This window comes from Diceros bicornis, chromosome X, assembly GCF_020826845.1.
Source record: "Diceros bicornis minor isolate mBicDic1 chromosome X, mDicBic1.mat.cur, whole genome shotgun sequence".
In the NCBI taxonomy this organism is placed as follows: domain Eukaryota; kingdom Metazoa; phylum Chordata; class Mammalia; order Perissodactyla; family Rhinocerotidae; genus Diceros; species Diceros bicornis.
This window is the reverse complement of record NC_080781.1, coordinates 26748240-26768321: the sequence shown is the minus strand read 5'-3', so window position 1 is coordinate 26768321 and position 20082 is coordinate 26748240. Positions and strand designations below refer to the sequence as shown.

The 20082-nt window shown below is 38.7% G+C and overlaps 1 protein-coding gene across 3 annotated transcripts in view; it reads left to right on the top strand.

Annotated features, from left to right (window-relative positions):
* DMD (dystrophin) overlaps positions 1-20082 on the top strand; it is a 743617-nt gene that overhangs the window by 536722 nt on the left and 186813 nt on the right. For all 3 annotated transcript variants that reach the window (XM_058535613.1, XM_058535611.1, XM_058535612.1), the window contains exon 17: positions 12540-12600. In XM_058535613.1, the coding sequence (XP_058391596.1) occupies positions 12540-12600 (61 nt within the window). The remainder of the gene's footprint in view (positions 1-12539; positions 12601-20082) is intronic.

Sequence of the window (20082 nt, the reverse complement as noted above, 5' to 3'; positions counted from 1 at the left end):
ATCTGTGCAACTCAGTCACCTTGCCAAGTAGTTTAGTATGAACTCTTGACTTCCCAGATCAAATGTAAGCCTGATGCTCTAAGTGACTTCGCAATCTACTGACAAATCCCATGGTGTGGTATTCTGTTCACTGTGTGCAATGGTCTCAGAACTCAGTGTTATCTGTCTGACAGCTCATATAATATTTACAGGTTGTTATTCGTGAGGAATTTTAGTTAGCCATAAAGATTTTCACAGCTATGGCAGACATTAGAGGTCTCATTCATCACTCTTGTGACCTTCCCCTCTGGAATGTAGCCCATCTGTCTCTGCTATTGAAATCTTTATGGAAAATCTGCCCATCTTTGAAAGTTTAGTAAGTGATCTTAAAGTTTTCATTGGATCTTTACTTTTGATATATCATATAGACATATGAAGCACTATTCTTATTTTAATTTAGTGTTTTGAAAAGTGTTAAATTTAACTTGACCTTTCAGTTAAATGACAGAAAACTTACTCTTGCCACAGGAACTATATGTATCACATCAAAAGAAAATAGAAATCATACAAAAAGCAATTGCAATGGGGAAAAAATGATATATACATACATATACATATAGCATGAATAACTACATGAAAACTTAAATACTGTATTATAATCTTGATTATGACCCAAGGAAGTGAAAAAAAGGTGGAAATAAGTTTTTAATGTAATTTAATATTATAAAGAAGACCTTAAGCAAATTCCATAAACAAATTAATTGAATGGGCTGTTTTGCAGAATAGGAGAGAGGGAGGACCAATCCTCAGATGTCCCCCCTTTCCATTTATATTCTCCTCCCTTCATAAACAACTTCTCAAATGCTTAGTTATGACCTAATCCTGCTACTTCCCCTCTGTCTACCCCTTCCTTCAACTTCTGTGATCTGGTTTGGCCTTCACCACTCTTATGAAATTGCCCTGTTGAGATCACCAGCAATCTTGTGACCAAATACATCTTCCTCTTCTATACCCTTAGTCTGTAGGAACCCATTGGTGTTCATACTTTATCATCTAGCTGTGCTTCTTATATTTCACCCTACTTTATTCTAGTTTCTGTATTGTTTTTCTTTGGTGGTTTTTCTATTGCCACCACCATCTCGAGGCATTCCCCAGGGTACCGTTCCCTTTTTACAGACTCCTTTCCTTTAAAGGTCCAGCCATTTCATAGCTTCAGGTATCATCTAGTACTTACAGTCTTGTCCTTTCACTTGAATTTCAGTGAAATGACCCACCTTCCAAATATTTTTTTATTGATGTTTTAATAGTTTTTAACATTGTGAAATTTTGGGTTGTACATTTTTGTTTGTCCATCACCATATATATGACTCCCTTCACCCCTTGTGCCCACCCCCCACCCCCCACCCCCCTTGCCCCTGGTAACCACAATGCAGTTTTCTCTGTCCATGTGTTGGTTTATATTCCACATATGAGTGAGATCATACAGTGTTTGTCTTTCTCTTTCTGGCTTATTTCACTTAACATAATACGCTCCAGGCCCATTCATGTTGTTCAAGTGGAACGATTTTGTCTTTTTTTATGGCTTCTTGATCCAGTCATCAGTCGAGGGACACTTAAGTTGCTTCCACTTCTTGGCTATGGTGAATAATGCTGCAATGAACATAGGGGTGCATAAGCCTCTTTGGATTGTTGATTTCAGGTTCGTTGGATAGATTCCCAGTAGTGGGATGGCTGGGTCATAGGGCATCTCTATTTTTAATTCTTTGAGGAATCTCCATACCATTTTCCATAGAGGCTGCACCAGTTTGCATTCCCACCAGCTGTGTGTGAGGGTTCCTGTTTCTCCACATCCTCTCCAACACTTGTTGTTTTTTGTCCTGGTGATTATAGCCATTCTAACGGACGTGAGGTGATATCTTAGTGTTGTTTTGATTTGCAGTTCCCTGATGCTTAGTGATGTTGAACATCTTTTCATGTGCCTATTGGCCATCTGTATATCTTCTTTGGAGAAGTGTCTGTTCATTTCCTCTGCCCATTTTTTGATCGGGTTGTTTGTTCTTTTGTTGTTCAGTTGTGTGAGTTCTTTATATATTATGGAGATCAACCCCTTGTCAGATGTATGTTTTGCAAATATTCTCTGCCAGCTGGTGGGTTGTCTGTTCATCTTGATTCTGGTTTCGTTTGTCTTATAGAAGCTCTTTAATCTGATAAAGTCCCACTTGTTTATTTTTTCTTTAGTTTCCCTAGTCTGGGTAGGCATGTCATCCGAAAAGATTCCTTTATGACCATGTCAAATAGTGTGTTGCCTATATTTTCTTCTATGAGTTTTATAGTTTCAGGTCTCACCTTCAGGTCTTTGATCCATTTTGAGTTAATTTTTGTGAATGGTGATAGCAGATGGTCCACTTTCATTCTTTTGCATGTGGCTGTCCAGTTTTCCCAACACCATTTATTGAAGAGACTTTCCTTTCTCCATTGTATGTTCTTAGCACCTTTGTCGAAAATTAGCTGTCCGTATATGTGTGGTTTTATTTCTGGGATTTCAATTCTGTTCCATTGATCTGTGTGTCTGTTTTTGTACCAGTGCCATGCTGTTTTGATTACTATTGCTTTGTAGTATGTTTTGGAGTCAGGGATTGTGATGCCTCCTGCTTTGTTCTTTTTTCTTAGGACTGCTTTAGCTATTCGGGGTTTTTTGTTGCTCCATATAAATTTTAGTATTCTTTTTTCTATTTCCGTGAAGAATGTCATTGGGATTCTGATTGGGATTGCATTGAATCTGTAGATTGCTTTAGGTAATATAGATATTTTAACTATGTTTATTCTTCCAATCCATGTGCATGGGATATCTTTCCATTTTGTGTCATCATCGATTTCTTTCAATAATGTCTTGTAGTTCTCATTGTATAGGTCATTCACCTCCTTGGTAAGATTTATTCCTAGGTATTTTATTCTTTTTTGATGCAATTGTAAATGGCATTATCTTTCTGAGCTCTCTTTCTGTTAGTTCATTATTAGCATACAGAAATGCAACTGATTTTTGTAGATTGGTTTTGTACCCTGCAACTTTGCTGTAGTTGTTGATTATTTCTAATAGTTTTCCAACGGATTTTTTAGGGTTTTCTGTATATAAAATCATGTCATCTGCAAATAGTGAGAGTTTCACTTCTTCGTTACCTATGTGGATTCCTTTTATTCCTTTTTCTTGCCTAATTGCTCTGGCCAAAACCTCCAGTACTATGTTGAACAGGAGTGGTGAGAGTGGGCAGCCCTGCCTCATTCCTGTTCTCAGAGGAATGGCTTTCAGTCTTTCCCCGTTGAGTATGATGTTGGCTGTGGGTTTGTCATAAATAGCCTTTATTATGTTGAGGTACTTTCCTTCTATTCCCATTTTGTTGAGAGTTTTTATCATAAATGGATGTTGTATCTTGTCAAATGACCCACCTTCCAAATATTTTAACCTAAATATGTGATTTATCTGAAATTCACCTCCCAGCTTTTTTTCCCTGCCAATGAAACTCCCAGGTGCCTAGTAACTAAGTCTTAGAAATATAGAGTCATCTGTGATTTCGCACTTTCACTGGACACCAAATTCACTACTGAACTACCTCTTGAACTCCACTCTACTACCTCTAATCCATTGTGTATAGTATCACAAGAACAATCTTCTTATCTTTTCATCATCATAGTCCTCTGGTTATAAAATTGTCTATGACCTTCTATTTCCCGTTGTATCAAATATGAGCTAATCTGTTCATCATTCATGCTGATGAACAGTGGATGAATGGTCTACCTAGGGATTAAGGATCTGTTGGGCAGGTGCTATTGGTCTAGGCAGACAGAGATGTAGAAAGAAGTTCCATAAGCCCAGGCAGTTAGATAGTGTTCAAAGGCATTTCTCTCTGCCACACTTTATACTGTGTGTGGCACGTTAGTAGTAGTTAGGTGTAGATCCAAGGGTTGAAGACAAATGCTGCCCAGTTGATGCAGAGAGCTTAATTCTAGGATTACCATCCTTCAGACAACACCCCATAGGTATGTGGTTACAAACATTATTTGTATGGTGATTAACATTGTGCAAAGCAATTTCATATCCATTTTCTCATTTTATCCTGACAACATTTTAGTAAGGGAGATATCATTATTCCCATTTCACATACAAGAAAAATAAGGCTCAGAGAGAAAATAAGACTTGCTTAAGATCGTGCAGTGATGGAGTCAGGACTCAAATCCAGTTCTTCTGAATCTGTGTTCTGGACACTTTCCACTGGATCCAGATACCTCTCAAGATACTGGGTTGGGCTTTGAGATAGAAAGCCAATGCTGAGTGCCTTTCTGAACTCAGAAAGTTTACAATCTGTCATGGGAGGAGGGGGTGTGAGAGGCATGTTCTCAAATAATCCACTGTATCAGGCAGTGTATCTAAAGTGCCTTGAGAATTATACCAACTAAATGCCATTGCCCTGAAAAAAATGGATTTTTCTCTTTTTACCTGGATCAATAAAAAATGACTCCTGCTGGCAAGAATGTAATTTGTATAAAATGCCTTTAAAATGTTCATAGGCTTTAATCAAATATATATACTTCTAGGAATTTTGCTTAAGAAAATTAACAAAACCGTGTGCAAAGATTTGTTTACAAAGATGTTCATTGCAGCCTTACTTACAAGAGTGAAAAACTGGAAACAACCTAAACGTCCCCAAAGAGGGGATTTCTTCAATAAATCTTGGTACATCCATTATAGGGATATCGTTAAGCCATTTGAACACGGGCCAGGAATGATGTGAGCAGCCATAGATGGTTTGGATGGGTAGGAGTAGTTCAGTCAGAAGCAGGTTTGGCTGCATCTAACAGAAAACTCAAGTGACAATGGCTTACACAAAGTAGAGGTTTATAAGTTTCTCATGGAGAAACCCAGAGATAGATTGAAATGGTCACTACGTATTCATCAGGACTCTAGATTTCTCATATCTTTCTTCTCAGCCATTCTTTTTTTGTTTTTTAAAGATTTTATTTATTTATTTTTTTCCCCCCAAAGCCCCGGTAGATAGTTGTATGTCATAGCTGCACAGCCTTCTAGTTGCTGTATGTGGGACGCGGCCTCAGCATGGCCGGAGAAGCGGTGCGTCGGTGCGCGCCCGGGATCCGAACCCGGGTCGCCAGCAGTGGAGTGCGCTCACTTAACCACTAAGCCACGGGGCCAGCCCTCAGCCATTCTTAGTGCATGGCTTCTGTAGCATAAGTTATCTGGGCCCTGCCTGTATCCCCTCTGGCATTCACCATGCCCAGGCACACCAAACCTAGGCTTCCAACTACACACACCTGCGACTCTGCCTTTAAGGCCTTCTCTGGCCATTGGAGCCTGCTCACCCCCACAAGGGGCAGGCCAGAAGTGCCAGGGAGTTAATGACCCCCCGATACTTTAGGAGTAGCCCTCAAACAATAGTAGGTAAAAACTCCAGTTTCCTCGCCCCTCTGGGGGGAATAACTCTGATGTGTGTTCTACACTGAAGCCCCCAGCTGCACTGAGCCACAGGTGCCCAAAGCAGTAATGTATCTTTTATCAGCTTTCCTCCTTTCCCTCTCTCACTTCCAACTCCTCTACCAGTGCTTCCTTGAATTACCGCTCAAACTACTTGCAGTCCCATCCTTGTCTCCATATCTGCTTCTGGGGGATTGCAACCAAGATGGCTTCCATTCTCCGGGTTACTACAGCTCCAGCCATCATCACAGCCATGTTCCAGGCAGGAAGAAGGATGGGAAAAGGGCAAAAGCTGCCCTCAATTGAGTCAGCCACTCTTAAAGAACTTTCCAGAAGCCTCACCCGAATATCCTCAGCTGACATTCATAGGCCTTAGTAATATTGCTGCACCCAACAGTTAGAAATTCTGTTAGTAAAGAAGAGGAGACTGGGTGTTATACAGGCAACTGTCTCTGTCACTAAGCGTGGGGGTCTGAAAGCATGGACAAGGAGAAGCCCTGGGGTCATGTAAGGAAGGACTGGGAGAAAAAGATGAGGTGAAATCAGAATATAAAGGGCCTTGGATGCTAGGGGAAGGAATTTTAAAATTAATTTGTATACAGGGGAACTATGGAAGGATTTTGCATAAGGAAGAGCCATGTGCTCTGAATAGTACTTTGTTGAAATTAATCTATTAGCGCTATACTGGATTAGCTGAGAAGCTAGGGAGGACCCGAGGGGAGATATGAGACTATTGTCATAGCAGCAGCATGAGGAAATGTCTGCATTTTCCCCTCCACATGCACTGTCCACAATTCCCTACCTTGCTGTGGGCCTGGGGAGGTTGACCTGCGTGGGCTGCGTGAATGGGGTCTCCAGCCCTCTTGCTTTGGATTGGGCTCAGCCAATGGAGAGTCATGGGAGGAGATAGATGAGAAGATGGAGAATGAGGTCGGAAGCTTTATTCCCTTGACTTCCTCCCTGCCTGCTTCCCTTGACCAAAGATCCTGTCACATGACCCTCTTCACTGAGCATGTATGCGTTCTCCCTCATTCGGGGGCAGTGGGGGTGGGAAGCACTCTCTCTTCTCTCTCTGGATTCCTGTAATGACTCTCTCCTTGCCCCTCAGACCTGGGGGTGGTAATGGCTCCCTATTGTTATTAATATTGTCCCTTGTGATTTCTCTACACCCTTCGCAGACCTTTGTGACCAACCCTTTTGCTAAACTCTACTCAACATACTCAATTTGAATGTGCCAACTGTTTCCTGCCAGGACTCTGACTGGTACAGTCCCATTATAATATATGTTCTTCTAAAAGCTGATCCCATTTAAATAATAAGGTCCTTAAGGACATGGGACATGTTAGGACCTCTTTCTCCACCATACCCCACCCTACTTCACGCCTGCCTGTAAATACCTAGCACAGGGCTGAGTACATAATGTGTGTTCAGTAGATACCAGTTGATTGATTTGAATGCTGGGATATTAGATATGCTCATTGGAAGATATCCTCAGAGACTAAAATTAAGTGCAAAGTAGCAGGAACTGTGTCTATCTTATTTACCGCATTAGCTCCAACACTTTGCACAGTGCATAGTGCATAGTAAGTGCTCTGTAAAAATGTGTTTCATAAGGAGTGAGGGGAGGTTAGGTATTGTTTTGTTTCTTTAGGAATAAGGGCTCTGTTTTTGTCTTTCAGATAAAAATAGGTCTCATCTTAGCTTTTTTCGAATTAGCTTCTCTGAACTGATCAGATGGTTTAATTTAGACATCTAGAACAGGACCGATGGTAGAGATTATAGATCATAGGGAGGCTGATTTTGCCAGAATGAAAGGAAGCTGTTTCTAATCATCACTAAAGCTATGGGAAATTCAAAAGAGCCCTCCAGGATGTGGTGACAATGAAGTTCTTCAAGCAGCCCCTGGAAAATCATTTGGTGGAAATCGTGTAGAGGGTAAATTTAGATATCAGACAGAATGTAGAGAACTTGAACCAGATGACAGTACAATCCCTTTTAAGATGTATTTATTGGGCCGGCCCCGTGGTTTAGCGGTTAAGTGCGCACATTCCGCTACTGGCGCCCCGGGTTTGGATCCCGGGCGCGCACCGACGCACCGCTTCTCCGGCCATGCTGAGGCCGCACCCCACATACAGCAACTAGAAGCATGTGCAACTATGACATACAACTATCTACTGGGGCTTTGGGGAAAAAAAAAAGGAGGAGCATTGGCAATAGATGTTAGCTCAGAGCCGGTCTTCCTCAGCAAAAAGAGGAGGGTTGGTACGGATGTTAGCTCAGGGCTGATCCTCGTCACAAAAAATAAAAATAAAAAATAAAAAAAATAAAACATTAAAAAATAAAATAAAATAAAATGTATGTATTTACTCAATTGTATGGCAGATATTTATAGACTACCTGTTATGTACCACACATGATAGCATAGAATAAAGTACAAAGAGGAACCAGACCTGGTTGTGATCCTGGATGCGCTCTTGCATGATCTGGGTTCGCCCACTGAACGTGTCTGAACCTCAATTTCTTCATGTGTAATAATGGAATAGCATGACCTCATTGGGTGTTTGGGAGGATTGCATTAAGGCACATACAATGCAGGGCACATGGTAGACGTGCAACATGTTTGTTTTCTCCGTTTCCTGAATCATCTGACTTCAGTTTAGATAATACACCAAAATTAGAATCTATTACTTACTGACTTAGGACCTTAGACGTACTAGTCCATGTGATCATAACTGTTTCATCATCTGCAAAATGAAAATAATGATAATACCTACCTCACAGGTCATTATAAGTATCAAAGGAGCTATTGAGGTCAAGTTTCAGGCACAGAAGAGGTTTTCCTTTCTCTTCTCCCCACAACACTTCCTCTAGATCAAGCATTCTCATTGGAAATATTGCCCCCAAGGGGGCAAAAATTTGTTCCTAGGGGATGAAAAAAATCTTACTCTTTTTATATAAAGTGCAGATACATACAATACATAGACATACAGTATATCTGTGGTGTTAAAATTTAAGGGAAGGTGGGGTGATTAGGAAAAAGATATCTAAAAAGTTACCTTGTGGGGGGGAGATAGTGGAAAAAAGGTCAAGAAATATTGCTTTAGAGTAGATCTCCTTGATAGAGTGTGTCCATAAAACAGTCACTGGAATTTGCGTACCTCTGAGGAGCCGAGTGCCAGTGGCTACTTGATCCTCCCTAATGCCTTTTTCTTAACCCCATAGGTGAGATTTCTATTTTGTCTCCAGTGGATGCTGTATTATTTATTTTTATAACCTGCCCCCACTTTTTTTTTTGACCCAACTGATGTCAAACTCCAAATCCACCAAATATAAAAGAAAAGTAGAAAGATTAATGAATATATGTGGGTCTGAATTGCAGAGTGCTCTTTTGGCACAGTTTAAAAAACATTAGCGTTCTTTATAATTTCTGGTTAGGCCCCTGTGTCAATTAAAATATGGCTTAACACTGGGGAGCATCGCTTGGCACTTTCTGTTCATCATGCATTAACAAATGGTTGAAATAAGAACTTCCCCTAAACAGTGTGGCCTGTGTTTGTGATTTTCAAAACCACCTTGGGCACAGCATTGAATCCTGTCACCTCAAGGGAGGAAAAGCATTTGAAGGTAGAACTGCTACCCTTTCTTGCTCTTAATAACATACTGCGTCTGTAACACAAGGGGAAATTCAGAGGTTGGCTTTGGAATAAATAAACTCATGTGTAGTCTGCTATTTAAATTCAGTAGACAATACCCCATGGTGCTGGTACTGTATGATAATGGCTGATTTTTACACTCCAGAATTTGAATCGCAAAGCTGCATTGGAATTACACATACTGGTTATAGAAACATCTGTATAAGAAAATACCAAAGGACAGCGCAGTGTCATGTAAAAACTATTGGCCAATAAATCTGCTTTTGATGGGCTCTAAAAATGGACACATCAGGCATACAAGATGTGTGTGTCTATTACGTAGGCTGGCTTTGTCAAGGATGACAAGCTTCCACTGGTACACTGAGATAAGAAACAGCTGTTGTTGGCATCAGCACTCCTGCAAGAAGTGAAATGATAATTCTGGGACACACTGTTGAGAGTTACTATATATTTGATCAACTTTTGAATATATGCAAGACCAGAATGATCTAGCAGCTCCAAGCAAAATTGCCGACAACCCTTTAACAATCTCTTGAGAGGGAGCACTGCATCCAACTGCATAGAACCATCATCTGATTGTGTATTATTTCTAAAGCAAGTAGTTCCAGTATGCGTGGCTGTGGTGGTGATGGGGCAGGGGAGGAATGGGGGAAGGCTGTTGTTATTTTCCCTTTTCTATTGCCTCAAGGACATTTTTTAGTATAAAATTTCAGAGTTTCAAACGATGACTGCAAAGCAGTTGCTTAGGTGCATTTATAAACTGTGAATCAAACAGGAAAAAACATCTTTCAGCAAAAAAAATTCGCTGGATCTCACCATTGGATCTATTTGATAGTTACACATGAAGACAAGAGGCTATTTTTAATTTTAAAAATTAACAATTTTTTATACACAATTTGTATACGCTATAAAAAATTAAATTAAGGACTTTAATTATGAAAGCTTAAAATTTCATATTGACCTGGAACTTGTAATTTATGGAATAATGTTTTAAAAATCTTTTCAACTATTTAGTTCAAACATATTGTGATTACTCCTCTGGCATTTTATTGAATTTTTTTTCCTTTTAATGTTTAACAATGCAAAGGCGACTATAGATACTCTATGTGGGTCTAGCCATTAGCTCAGCCGGGCGCCACCACTTTTCGCCTGTCTCTTGCTAGATTTTCTACTTGAAAGTTGTTCCTTGCAGGCAGAGAGCCCCTGAGCTGGGCCAGGCAGCCAATAGACTTCTCCAGCACACTTCTCTCTGAGAGACACCTAGGAATAATGTAGGAAATCCAAATTGACTCTTCGGCCACCAGAACACATACTCAACATCCTTTGAGTCAGAAAAACTTTTTGAACCATTAGAATGATAAAGAACTGGAAAGGGATAATAAGAGAAATTGTGGGGCCTCAGCCCATAGAGACCTTTAAGAAAAGAATAGCCATTCCTTTCTCTGTTTAGGCATTCATAGGCTTGGCAATACAGCCAGTGAGGTAGCTAGACCAAAGGCTCTCTGGAGTTCTCTTTTTTCTTCTATGATGCTGGGCTGTTTTTCTTTTGAGTTTTTTTTTTTTATTGAGGTATAATTGACATACAACATTATATTAGTTTCAGGTGTACAACATAATGATTTGATATTTGTGTGTATTGCGAAATGATCACCACAATGCCTAGTTAACATCCGTCTGCATTATAATGCTGTGATTTTAAGAAGAGGGTGCAGTGAGCAGCGAGGAGCTGATTTCTGACTCTTCACCATGATTCCTGCTAGAGAAGGCTTAGGTTTTCAAGTTTTCATAACATCAGACTCTGCCCAGGTAGGTCAGGGAGTCCAGCCTAAGTTCTCAAATCAGGTCTTTACTCTGTGAACTAATCTGGGCAAGAGAGCTGTGTCCTGGAGAAGAAAAAGGGACAAGAGAGTTGAGCTGAGAATGAGAAAGGCAGAGCAGGGGAGGAATAGAGAAAGAAGGACAGAGAGAGATTGAAGGCGAGGGACTACTTCAAAACAGCAGATAAATGTCTTTTTTCCCTATATTAAAAATCTGTCTTCCAAAATGAAAAGACATAATTAGCGGCTAAATACAAATCCATGTCCCATATCTTTTAAATGACATATCACCAAGGTACAAAGCAGCATGTCTGTCTGAAGGTTGGGTGATTCCATCTCTCTATTACTCCATATAAAACAAAGAATCTGTAGTTTCATTACCCTTAAATTGTCTGGCAGTGGGTGAAGTTAACTTTTATTAGAAGCTGTTCTTTCATATTATACAGTGTAGTCAAGGATATATTAGCTTTGACGTTTTCTTACATCTCAATACACTGTGGACTGAATTTACTATGAGACTAATTTAGAAGGGAGCTTTTCATAGGAGGAAATAATGGTCGGCATCAGCTGAGCTTCAAATTATAAGCAGGATGAAAATTCAAGAAAAAAATGGACATACACATAAAATTGCTAGATGTTAATAAGAATGCTTCTTATATTTATTTTCCTGATGATATTCTATGTCTCTTAAAAACTCCAGTTTCCTAGAACTCTATTCAGGAGGAAGATTTTATTGTTGAGGAAATGTTATAGTGTCTCCTAACATGATTATTTTGTCTTAAAGAAAGAAAAAACCCATCAGATTAAACAATATATAAAAGGTATTTTTCGAGTTCAGCTTTGGGAAAGGAAAAAACCCTACAACTTAAGCATTTAAAACACAGTTTGAAGATGATTGATTTGACTGATCCACAATAAAGTCATTCTAAAATGAATTCCCAGGATGTGAAATTTAATTTCACCTATAGGATTCATCACTCATCACAAAAGTTTTATTACACTCCGGTATCAGGTGTCATTCTCTCACTTTTGGTTCTTTTCTAATAAGATCATGCTTGTCAGCTGACATTTTGAGGCCCCAATTAAACATATAATCGGTAAATGAAATTGGATTCTGTTTAAACCAAATAAAGAGAAAAACAAGCATATCAGAGTGATAAGTGTAGTACTTTAGCTTCAATAACTTAGAATGTAAATATATCACAGAGGGATGTTTCAGCTGCTAAATTAATAAAACCCAGTCAAGCAAATAGTAAAAGATATTGAGAAGCAGTGACAGGAAGTGTTATAAGAAAAGCACCCAGTGGAGACACATGAGAGAAAACCCGTCAGTCTGCTCATTCAGTTTCTTATCTGTTCTTCTATAGGTTTAGCAGTGGAACGTTTTTTTTTTTTTCCTTTGCATTTATCTTTGTGCCTGAATGAGTTCAATTTCACTTAGATTAGGACAGAAACTTCAGAACAGCAGGTTAATCCGTCCTGTCTTCATGGGCAACTGAGCAAACAGACCAATATCGGTGTAAAATTGTAATTCTGGAGATTAATGTTGTCTTTCCTGTTTGCAGTGAACTTGACCTCCTTGCCTATTTTTTTTTCCCCCTCTTTCAGCTTCTGTCCAGGGTCCCTGGGAGAGAGCCATCTCGCCAAACAAAGTGCCCTACTATATCAAGTAAGTTGGAAGCATCACATTGTTAAAGGAGCGTTTATTGTGGCTAATGTGTATTTTCACAAATGAATATATTTTTAAAATACAATGTTAGCCTGCCCTACAATACCTAGTTCTTTCTTCCCTGAGGAAGCTTGGATAGTCAACTCACGCTAAAATTACCACTGAAAATTTGCTGATGCAATAAGGAGCCACCTTTAGGAAAAATCCATTTAATGCAGCATATATATTGTGTTTTGTGATTGGAGGTGGTGTGGATTTTTCACAATAGAAGAAAAAGCTGCAGATAATATTATCGACAGTGAGAGTGAATATTTACAAGAACAGTTTCATTTATTGAGAGATTTTCCCACATTTCTTCTTCAGACAAAGATGAAGGATTTCTGCAGCTATATGTACACAAACTGTTTTAGGGGAATAAATACTTCATGTACCCAAAGGCAGGCAGCAGCAGTCCCGGATTTGTGGAGCTGAGGTGTTCATTCTCGATACATAGCACTCAGCGTTTTTCACATAACGGCAAAATGATACTGTTTTCTGGGGCCATTTGTGTCAGTCAAAGGAATACAGGTGCTTAGAAGCACCTTCTGCAAGAGGCTACATGAAATACAAATTATGATACATTGGGTTGACATGGAAGAGAGAGGAGAGAAGATATTGACTTATTATGATACCTTAACGGTTTCTCATCAATCGTGCAATAGAGTCCAACTCAAATTTAACTTTGAATCGGCTACCTCAACAACAATTTAAGTTAATTGGATTCATGAAATGGTCTTCAGTACCAACTAAAGTCTTTGAACTTGCTTCTGCCATGAGTCTGACTAAAAATATTAAACGTTTTTCCATTTTTTCGGCCCTGCCATCTTTTATCGAGTCTGTTTTTATTCTTCCACTGCCCATCAATTCTTCCTAATTCAGTTCTAAAGCAATAACAGCAGTCCTAGATCTTCATTACTACAGTTCTCAAGAAATTTGATTTCACGCCACAATTTTGTTAACTCAGAAGAATGGGGGTGAGGGAACTCTTTTGACTCTTGAAGGAGAGACATATCCTTTAGGAAAGGTTTGTCTTATTAAATTTTCCAGACAAGGTATCTCTTAACTTTAAAAATTCTCCTTCAATATGCTTTGATCCTGCTTTTTAATTTTCTTATTTTTAAATTTTATTCTATTATTTTTGTTATATAGAATTATTAATTTAGTCACTCTAAACTACACATTTTAAATACCTACTTAAAATCACCTGTTTTATTAAGTAACATGTTGATTGAGACATGCTCTGTATTGCTTTACAGCCACTGTTTATTTTATGGAACTATTCTATTCAAACTTCCCAGTCATCTTCTACATCAAGGTGTTTGTCACCATAAATTTTCATTTCTGACTAAGGTGTTTGAGACCTGCTACTTCTTTAACCCATTTATAAAGCTCTTGCTTTATCCAGTTCCTTTATGAGCTAAAATGAAGACTCTCCTTTTGTGGCTAAGGTTTTAGGACCACCTGAGAATCCAAGACGTCTTTAAGCCATTATTCTCCAAATTATTTCCTGTTTGGGGCTCATTAAGTGTCTCACAGGGCCTCGTAGAGTCTCCCCCTCAGCCCACTGTCCTTTCCCGGCACATTTATCTTTTCCCTGGTTTTACTCCTACTACAAAAGATCCCAGTACGTTGCTGTGGGCCAGTGAAAATGAATTCAGTCCAAAAAATAAAAAGGAGACAAATTCCATAAAAGCTGTAATTCCTCCTTGTAAATTAGTCTCTTGCTGCTCCTAAGTGGAATCAGAGAGCAGCTACTCTCTATTTGGCCTAGTATTTTGTCCAGTGCTCCTTCACCGACTTGATGATCGTGGTGGCAGTATTGGCAAGGGCACAGATCTAGGAATAAGAAAACTTGAGTTCTAGTGCTGGCTCAGTCATTAGTTGATTGTGTGGCCTTGGGCAAGTCGCTCAACCTAGACAAACCTTGGTTTCTCATTTATAAAGTAAGGAGTTAGACTAGATGATAGCTAAGATCCTCTGTAGCTCCAAGAATCAATGAGTGTGACTCATTCCATGGTCTTGCCCAAATTCAAAAACTTAAGATCTCAGCTTCTTCTCAAGAAGTTTACCTTCATTTTTTAAATTCTTTATTTTAATTAACATAATGTAAATTCTTAGTTTAAAAAAATCATAGGAATTTGATTTTTCCACCATATAGTTAGCTTCAGATATGCCCTCTCAACCCACTCCAATTTCTCTAGGTACCTATTTAAAGAGCTCAAATCTTGGCCTTTAATTTAGAACTGTTATTCTTCCTGTTTTAATGGTAAGAGACATAGAACAATAGACAAGAAAAATCAGTAGAAAGGTGAAAATGGAGACCTTAAATTAAAGCCTCTGATGTGATCAGTTCCTTGGAATGTGGAATTACATAATTTCTCAAAGGTATCTCTGAAACTTTATGGAGATCAATTCTCTCTACAATTATAATCAATGTGAAATTAGGGATTGTATAATTTCTCAAATATACCTGTAAAATGTTAAGCTATAATACAGGGAGAACACATGTTCAGAAAATGTACATTGTCAGTAAACAGATTATTATTGTTATTTGTGATTTATTATTACACATTACTATTGTCTAAAATATTCTATTTTCAGAAAATAACTTTGATGTACAAGGTTCAGTGGACTTCACGCACTGGCAAATGCCATTCATAATTTGAGATGCCTTGATGGTCCAAAAATAACAATAAAAATAAGTTTACAATGACATCACTTCAACCAGTCCCTATTTTTCCCTTTTCTCATCTTGTTTTTCTTGACTTCCATTCAAGAGTTTTTGCCACACATTTCCAGCTGCAAAACCAGGTATCTTTTCTGGATTTTTTTTTTTGGTGCTGTATAGTATTTCCTTTTCAATGCTGGGATAAACTGATCATCTAAATAACAAGAGGTTTCTACACCAGTAGCACAGTTCCTAGCTAGTTGTAGAGTTGTGTACTCATCTTTGAGGTTGTAAATCAATATCTTCTGCTCTAGATTGCAAATCAGACAGTGTTTATGCCTGCATCCTGAGACCAGCTTTTCATATGATGCTAAGAACCTTGATTTTGATACTTCAAACTACATGTTTGTCTAGTTTATTAGTCCATAGTATACATCATTGTTACAGTTTTCATATTCCCTCTCCCTTGGGGCTCTCTTATTCCTGCCAGCATCTCTTTCAGGTTATTTGATTACAGCTTTCATTGCCACTGAAAAAATAATCACCAACAATGTTCAACCTGTTACAACTGCCTTTTCCACTCTCTGCCATTTTGTAGTTTTTTGGCCTACTGTCAAACTCCTGAAAATTTCAATATAATAGCCTTTAACCAGCTGCTGCATTCTGTTAGGATATCTTTCACCTTTTTATGTTGCGTACTCCCATATGGGTAAACCAAACGGAGCCAAGACCTGGGACTCGCTTGCTTTCTTAATGAGTTAGAAAATTATTCTTCTGTGTTCTGTACTGTCAAAAGAGTTTAGGAATCCCAAACTTGCACGCAGTATGTTCCTGAATAGATGACATAATAAGAGCATAAGAAATAGTACATTGGGTCAGACCAACAGGGCAACTAGCCCAGAACTCTGTCCCAGATGCAGGCACCAATGGCTGTTTTGTCAGTTAACCTAGTAATTTTCATTTTAAAAAATTAGGATGCACCATGACCATTTCTTAACAATGCTTTGTAAGTCAAGTGGCATTTAGTGCGTCCAATGGTTTCTTAAACTTTTCCCATTCTCCACTTCAACGTTGCCTTAGGAATAATAAGTTCTATAAATTTACTGATCTATATAAATAAATAAAGTTATGTTTCAGTTTCTCTTAAATCTACATCCTTTAACCTCAAGGGATGGCCCCAATTAAGTACTATGGAATTTAGTGAATACAATTATATTTACCCAGAGTCAACTTTAATCACACATCCCCTCACTAACCCCTTTTCACTTTCATCTTCCCTGAGAAATTCTAATCCTTTTTAGGTTTTTAGTCTGTCCTTGAATGAAAGATAAGCATTCTTCTTGATCATCTTAGTTGCTTTTCCTTGGATCTTTTCCAGCTCTGTTATATCTTCCTTCGGATGTCGTGACTGGAATGGCGCAAATATTGGTTATTAAATTTGTTAGCGTTGTCTCTAGTCTTCACTCACTCATGAAGAAAGTAAATGCTATTCACTGTCTCCCATTGGTGCAGAAATAGAGAAACCAATTGAGGTCATAACCTGTTCTACATATATTAGTTCTAACTGAAGGTTGGTTTGCTGCTACTTTTCTGTAATACCAGCTGAAGTGTTTGACCTTATATTTCTGCCAGCTGTCCCTTAGGAAGGACTTGATTCTTAGACAATCTGGTCTTTTCTGCCTTCAAAGATGCTGCAGTTGCTAAATATTGGGAGGCATTCACTAATGAAACTCAGTAGTAAACCTGCTGACTCAATCACCAGTAATGCATTTCATCAGGTTCCCTTTCTAAATATCTCTGAAGCACTTCACAGAAGAGTGAAAAATGGGGTTCTGGGGAACATGCTAACACTTTTCAGCTCTTTTTTACACGCAATGCTCAAGAATCAACTCATGTCCAAAGGAGTGTCTGTGTTTTCCTGCTGGTTATTTCAGATGTTGTATACATTGCTACAGATGTTGTCCAGTGACCTTGATCTACCCTTCTCTCCACTGTCAATCCTAGGCATGTTTCTACAGCCACCTATTGCATCTGAGTTGCTCACAACTCTCTGTGGCTCCTGCTTAGCAAAATGCAATATAAAACCTTCCTGGCTGAAGCCAACAGCCGCTTCAGTCAACATTTCTTATTACTATTGCTATATCTGCTGCCAAAATTGCTGGCGGAAGTTCTGACTCTCCTGTCTTCTTATGGCTGCCATTCCTATGGCTCTACAAGTACAAGTATTCGATTCTCTGTGTGGAATTGTGGCCATCTGCCTAGACTTACCTTTTGGTGTTTGTCTTCTCTTGTCCTGTTGGTCTTTTCTCAATTAAACCAATGAATCTTGCTTTGATTTTAAGTACCCGTGCTCCCTAACTCCAGCAACATCTGAGTTTTGACACCACCTCCCTCCATACCATATTGCCTTTATTACTACTTTCTCCACAATTTTTCAGATTGCAAATCCCTCCCATATTTAAAGCATATCTTGCCCTCATTCTTGCTCCAGCTCCCTATTGTTCGTGCCAGGAGTTTCCCTGATTCAAGTTTTGGTACTTTATTTGTTCCTTTGAGTTATTGATTGCTATTTCAGTACCTGTATTGATAGAGAGAGGAAGCAGTGGTTAGCTACATCTCAGCTTTAACAGCAGTCAACCTGCTGAATACCTGTGTTGGCTGGTTTGCAGTGGATACATCTTCTGAGAATGAGATGGCTCTTATTATAAAGAACACTGGATTATGCTAGTGAACTTAGAAAACATTCCCCCATGTCTCATTCCTGATACCTCACTGTTCTAGGAATGATACCAGTCTTCTGACATTCAGTTTGAACATTGGTTGAGATTGGCAGAGGTTTTCCTAGAATATGAACACATTATGTAGTATATAGTTTTGTGCTGTTTCTGGTAAGATCTTTTACATGTATATTTTCCTTCAAAATATACCTTTTAGCAGCTGAGAAGATTATGAAATAGCAGAAATAGTAAATAGACCAGGCATCAGAAGACTTTGCAGTCTAGTGTCAGCTTTGCTATTAACTGGCTCTTTGACCAAGGGAGAATCACTTATATTCTTCGGGCCTCAGTTTCTCCATCTGTCATCTAAGGGGCTGAATCACATGATATCACAGGTCATTTCCAGTCCTGACATTCTCTGATGTTATGTATGTTGACTTTGAAATAGAAATTGTTTGTGACAGTTTTCTGGAGGATTGAAAATGAATCTTCATATCGCCCTTGAGGATTCTTATTGCACCATCAATCTTATCAGGATAGAAAGGACAAATAATATTAAACCTTTTACTTAACTCTTTAGCACCATTGATAATAGGAAGTGGATGTAACAGAGAATCAGCTGTCTAATTTTAGCTGTCAGTCTTTGAGGATACTGGTGAATATCTCTGGGTAATTAAATTTGTGAAATCCCTGCCAAAAGCCTGGTGCTCTGACTTTTCGAAAGGCTTTAGTACACAAAGATAACCCAGGGGTCAGTCTTCTCTGCTGTGCTTTCTCCTCCACAGTTTGATGGCTCCAAAGGTCACATTAGCTGAGTCTCATTAAACTCTGGAACCACAATGAAGGAATAGTCAGTAATGCATAATTGATGATATAACCATGAAAACAACTCAGTTTAAGATATTAACTGAAAGAGACTGATGAGACATCACAGTGTGATGCAGAGTCCTGATTCTGGACTTTTGTTTTTGTAAACCTTGTTGGTAGATATAGATGTTGGTATCTTTTGTGTCTCGTAGGTTCATAAAAAAAATCTCACAACCTTCTTTATAGTATCACAAGCTGGTACATATAACCTTGACGGAAATAACAGACTCCATGAGGATAGGTGCTGTATCTCTTTGTCTAGCATAGTGCCTCACAGATAGCACGTGCTCAGTAGTTATTTGAATGAACGAGGGAATGAATGAACACATACCAGTAATTCCACGTGCTTTACGATTTCCTGACTCCTTTTGACCTCAAAAAATCTTCTAGTGTCTGTGTGTCATTTTAGATCTACCACCCGAATGTGTCTCTCATATTCTCTAGACATCAACTTTAATATTAGAAAGCGTGCTGGGTCTTTTATAGAGTTTCTCATGCCTCCTATAGTTGGCGCGTAGGAGACAATCCTTAGCATGCATGTCTTTATGGTACACTCCAAATCCTGAGGTCTAGATTCTGTTCTGTCTTTATCTAACAATATGATTTGGGGTATAACTCAGCCCATCTGGGACTGAGTTTCCCCATCAACAGTAAGGAAGTAGAACTAGATAATTCCCTGAGATCACTCTGAGTTCTGGCATTCTTTGTTTCAGCAGAACTAGGGTCTTTTCGTTTTTCTTAAATGTCACCCATGATGCTTCTTCTTGTTTTCCAGTGATCACTAGATCTTTAAATTGATCAACCACTGTGTTTCACTAAGTATTTGTGTACGAGATCTACTTTTTGGGCTGAGAGCTAGTAGCCACTGACTCTTAAGAGAATGGCATTGGTGTTTTTATTTTACAGAAAATTTTTGTAACATTCTGTATTTTATATGTAATGCTTAAAGGTGGCAACATATATACATATACACATATATGCAGCAGCTAAAATATGATGCTGTATACAGGCCAAAAACTCTGTTATGTTAGACAGGTATAGCATAGGTGTCCCCTGCCTCATTCATGGCACTTTTGGGAATGTGAGAGTATACATAAAATATATTTAGGTCTGTTTCCCCAAAAGAAGAGGAGTAAATTATTTTAGCTATTCCTTCGTTTTCTTTTTCTAACTTTCTTAAACATGTACTTT